The sequence below is a fragment of the Misgurnus anguillicaudatus genome, chromosome 3 (assembly GCF_027580225.2).
Source record: "Misgurnus anguillicaudatus chromosome 3, ASM2758022v2, whole genome shotgun sequence".
NCBI lineage: Eukaryota > Metazoa > Chordata > Actinopteri > Cypriniformes > Cobitidae > Misgurnus > Misgurnus anguillicaudatus.
In genome coordinates, this window is record NC_073339.2 from 7,131,604 (window position 1) to 7,136,282 (window position 4,679).

At 37.8% G+C, this 4,679-nt stretch overlaps 1 protein-coding gene across 1 annotated transcript; it reads left to right on the forward strand.

Annotated features, from left to right (window-relative positions):
- Positions 1-303: 303 nt before the first annotated feature.
- LOC129445488 (uncharacterized) lies at positions 304-2,512 on the forward strand. Its single transcript, XM_055206691.2, has 5 exons — positions 304-404; positions 1,143-1,319; positions 1,451-2,146; positions 2,300-2,360; positions 2,455-2,512. The coding sequence occupies exons 2-5, from the start codon at positions 1,154-1,156 to the stop codon at positions 2,495-2,497; spliced, it is 966 nt and encodes a 321-aa protein (XP_055062666.2). The 5' UTR covers positions 304-404; positions 1,143-1,153; the 3' UTR covers positions 2,498-2,512.
- The last annotated feature ends 2,167 nt before the right edge of the window (positions 2,513-4,679 follow it).

Below are 4,679 nucleotides of genomic sequence, written 5' to 3' on the forward strand. Positions count from 1 at the left end.
TCCATCTAAAGAAAAGATCCCTAGCAGTACACGAAAAATGACCTAAATACATCTATTTGAATTGGAAATAGTTTGTTATTGTGCTTCATGTTTGTTTCTGCATGCGTCTCTTCTCAAAAATATCACCATTCAAGCCCAAACAGAGCTTAAAGCACATGCAACAATGTTATTGTTATTTTTAGTTAAGACATTATCACACTTGCAACTAAAGAATTTTAAAGAAAAAACTTTGAAAAAACAAAATGTCAAGAGTTTGATGAATTTTCAGTCTATTCAAATAATGACATCATACGCCTTTGATGTTGGGCTGGACCAGTAGCACAGGCGGAAGTGACTCTTATAAGACAGGTCACAGTATAGAGGAACACAGACTCTAGACAAGCATCTTCTGGACAGAACCTCTGGTATGACAACTTTTCATTCTTTACACTATTTGATCTGATGTTTTGCACTGCGAGTGTTCAGTACAGTCCTTATTTGTATTATATCTATATTTTTTGTATTTTATATTTAGTTATTTATGTGAGAAATTATTTTTTTTTTTTATTTGTGGTAAATTTGTTTTTCTTTTCGATTTACTATCTTATTATTATTGTTTTACTCTGGGAAACTGGTTTTATTAACGCATTTAGCAAATGCTTTCATTCAAAAAGACTTGCAGTGCATTCAAGCTATTCTTTTTAATCAACATGTGTGTTTCCTGGGATCGAACCCCTGACCTTTAGTGCTGCTCATGCAAATCTCTACTAGTTGAGCTATAGGAACACGTCAGAGCTGATTTGTAATTGTTGGTCTATGCACTCCTGCAGAATTTGGCTATTACATCACGGCAAGGATCATGTTAGTTTGCATGCTATGTGCATTCTCGTTCACTTGAGCTGAATGTTTTCCATGTAATAAAAGTAAATGGGGACTGTTCCGCCTAAAGTCTTATTTCATGTTCCCACACTCTCAGAAATAAAGGTACAAAAGTTGTCACTGGGGCAGTGCCTTTCCCAAAAGTACACCTTTGTTCCAACAAGGTGCATGCAGAAGTACATATTGGTACTTCAAAGATACATTGTGGTACCTTCAAGGTACCTCATTAGGTGACCTTCTTCAGACCTTTTCAATGAGTCCTGCTGCTTGTGTTTGATCTACAGCTATCAGAGAAATGGAGAGAGTTCATTCGCTAAAGATGTTGGCAGTTTTGGCTCTGGTTCTGCTGGTGTCCAGTGTGAATGGACGCATTATGACTAAATGTGAGCTGAAGGCTCAGCTGGATGCTGCTCAAATTTATGTGCCAGACAATATGATCTTGGAAAATCTCATCGCCAGTCGTAAGCAACACTTTGCCCATTCCCATTTTTTTCTCTCTGTCTTCAAAAATTATACTGCAATGTTAAATGTCACATGAGAAGCAGATGAAAGGTTGATAGCCTGTCGATAAACATTTCATTCGTTCTTTCAGTTGTCTGCAGGGCAAATGGCTCAGCCTTCAACACCAAATTTGTCAAATTCGTCACCGACAACCATGATGGTCAAATTCCCCTTCAAGGTTCACCCCCACCTAGGCCTCAAGATGCACCTGTGCTTCGAGGTTCCCCTAAAGATGCACCTGTGCCTCAAGGTTTCCCTCAAGATGCACCTGTGCTTCGAGGTTCCCCTAAAGATGCACCTGTGCCTCAAGGTTTCCCTCAAGATGCACCTGTGCCTCGAGGTTCCCCTAAAGATGCACCTGTGCCTCGAGGTTCCCCTAAAGATGCACCTGTGCCTCGAGGTTCCCCTAAAGATGCACCTGTGCCTCAAGGTTCTCAAGGTGCACCACCAAATGGGCCTCAAAAGTCCGATCAAGCTCCACCTCCACCTGTGCTTAAAAGTTTCCCTCAAGGTACACCTGTGCCTCAAGGTTTACCTCAAGGTGCACCTGTGCCTCAAGGTTTACCTCAAGGTGCACCTGTGCCTCAAAGTCCACCTTCACCTGGGCCTAAAAGTTCACCTCATGATCCTAAAGGCCCCCGAAAACATAAGAGATTCGCCCGTCAGGAAAGAGACATACTGCCTCCTGCTGTCTGGCACCAGTTTGGACTGTTTCAGCTGAGTGACACTGTGGCCTGTAATTCTGGCGTTTTGTCATCTCTCAACATCTGCAAAATGAACTGCAGCGGTGAGTTTGATTTTAAGATTCCAGATATGATATTTCAATTATTTTATCGATAACTTACAGATCATTCAGCATTACTAAAATTACACCTTTATGGCTCTTCTTTTAACACCATCAGTTATATAAATGTTTAAAATGTCTTTTTCTGTCTGGAAGCTTTGATTGAAGATGACATCACGAATGACATAATTTGCATGAATACCCTGATGCAACAAGTGTAAGTACAAAGTAACACATTGCACGCTCTGAAAAAAAAACACTTACATGAACACACAGAAGTATACTGTATTAATTGCTTTTGTTCTTAACAGGAAACCCGTGGGGCAAGTCAACCCTCCTGCGCCAATAAAGTAAGTGTACATATACAGTACATATATACAGGGGACATGATCAGCTTGAGTATATACATATGTGTCTATGTATTTTGAAATAATACACTCCAAATTAATTTTTTTTTAATGATTTTTTTGTGTTACAGAATGGAGGACCTGCTGGGGAAGGAGTGTGAACATGTTGATGCATCTCATTACTTTTCTGACTGTGTTTAAAACATTGAATTTCCCCCCAGTTGACCCTAGAGTTACAACCCCTCCATTTTAAACTTTTATTTAGAGTCAAAATATCTGCATGCTGTCCTACATTATTTCCCAGGAAGGATGTTTGTCAGCTTCATGGTTACTGTCACTTTAAAAGCTCAACAGTCGAATGATTTTAATGACTTTTATTGAACGGTAATTGGGTCATTATAATGGTGGTGGGAGCCTAAATAGACCGAATAGAGGGCCTATATGCTTTAGGCACTTGAATATATTACTGCAATACTGTAAAAATTTAGTGAGATGAGGGGTTATCTACACGTCTGTCTATACTAATATAATAAATAATACATATGTAAGGAAACTGCCTCTGTGTCATTAACCACACATTATTCTGATGTTGAGCGTTTGTATACTTCATAAAATTATAAATACCGCCAATACCGAAAATTCTAATGCTTTCCATTAAAATACCAATAGGAACCATTAGCTTTTTTATCATTAAAACCACTACACTGTAGTGTGTTTTGGGCCATATTCCATTAGAACCAATACAATTCCCAATAAAACCAATAGAATTTATGTAATGGTTTTATTGTTTTTTTCCAGCAGGGCAGAATGTGCGTAGGTATGCAAAACTCATAGTTTGGTAATAAAAACCCAATGATTAGAATGAAAATTTTCTGGTCCTGCACCTTCCACAGAATATACATTTATATATAAATATATTTAGACCACTTTACTTTCTGATTAGGCTACTATCAAAATGTGTACTTTAAACCAGCATACCAAAAGTGTTTCTGAAAAAAAAAAAACTTAAGCTGTGTCTGAAACCGTTCCCTCGTTCACTCATTCACTATTCCCTATATGGGGAATGACAGTTGAGTCCATTAAAAGGGGAAGAAGCAAATGAAAATGAGTGAGCGATTTCGGACACTGACGCAAATATCATGCGTCAGAGAGCTGTCGCAGAGATTCATCAAAAACACCTGTGTGGCATTGATTGTGCTGTGAAATGGTAAAGTTTACTTTACTGTTTTTCACATTTGTCATGTTTATTGTATAAGTTGAGAATAAAGAGAACAAAACAACTGCTTATAATATTTATTTACTGCTGTCTATTTATTGTTTAATAAAAATGTGTATTCGATTTTAAATAAAAGATAACGCGATTATTTTTCATTTGTTTATTTTCAAAAAGTAGAAAATAACTGACAACAAGAAAATGTTTGGTCTTTACTGTCAGTAACCTTCAGCTGATTCAAGTTACGCGTTCGTCTCCCGTTGCATCATGGGAAATATGAGTGAACGAGTGTACATCGAATGTACCCTCAAAATCAGAGTGCATTGTGGGTAAAAAGTAGTAAATGAATGTAGGGAATGAAGTTGTTCACTCAGGTTTCGGACACCACTACAAAATGGCCGACACCAGATATAGTGCACTATATAGTGGATAGGGAGCGGTTTCAGACACAGCTTTAGATTTTAAAGTCGCCATGAAACGGAAGTAGCGATTGCCTTATTTTCCCCGTGGTGACGTATATCCGAATGAAACGGCTTTTGAGATGAAATAAGGCAGGGCTGGATTTGAATTTGTCCATCGAGATCTGATTGGATCGTTTGAAGTTGGGTCGTGTTGCTAATTGCTAATCGCTGCGATCCTCTCCCGGACCCCGCCCACCTGCCATACTTTTGACCGGAAGTGAAGAGAGATCGTTTTGAGGAGGGGAGGAGATTTACATTTTTGATTAAAGATTATGAGCACACACGAATTTAAAAAAAATAATGAAGCTCACAGATAAGTCATTTGTTAATAATCCCACAATATTAAATATATATATATATAGTTTTTCATTTCAATTTCATTGCGACTTTAAATATGCACATGTACACATTCTGTCCAATTTAGATCAAAAAGTAATAGTTAAGAGTTAACATTTTCACTAAAATAAAATATCTAATTTGATTTCATGGGGACTTTAAAGAAGACCGGAAGTGAA

What these genes read in the sequence shown, in the direction of transcription:
- LOC129445488 (XM_055206691.2), top strand. Translation starts at nt 1,154, where the DNA reads ATGGAGAGAGTTCATTCGCTAAAGATGTTGGCAGTTTTGGCTCTGGTT. An exon ending in GGAAAATCTCATCGCCAGTC is followed by an intron (nt 1,320 to 1,450) that starts GTAAGCAACACT and finishes TCGTTCTTTCAG; the next exon opens with TTGTCTGCAGGGCAAATGGC. An exon ending in AATACCCTGATGCAACAAGT is followed by an intron (nt 2,361 to 2,454) that starts GTAAGTACAAAG and finishes TGTTCTTAACAG; the next exon opens with GAAACCCGTGGGGCAAGTCA.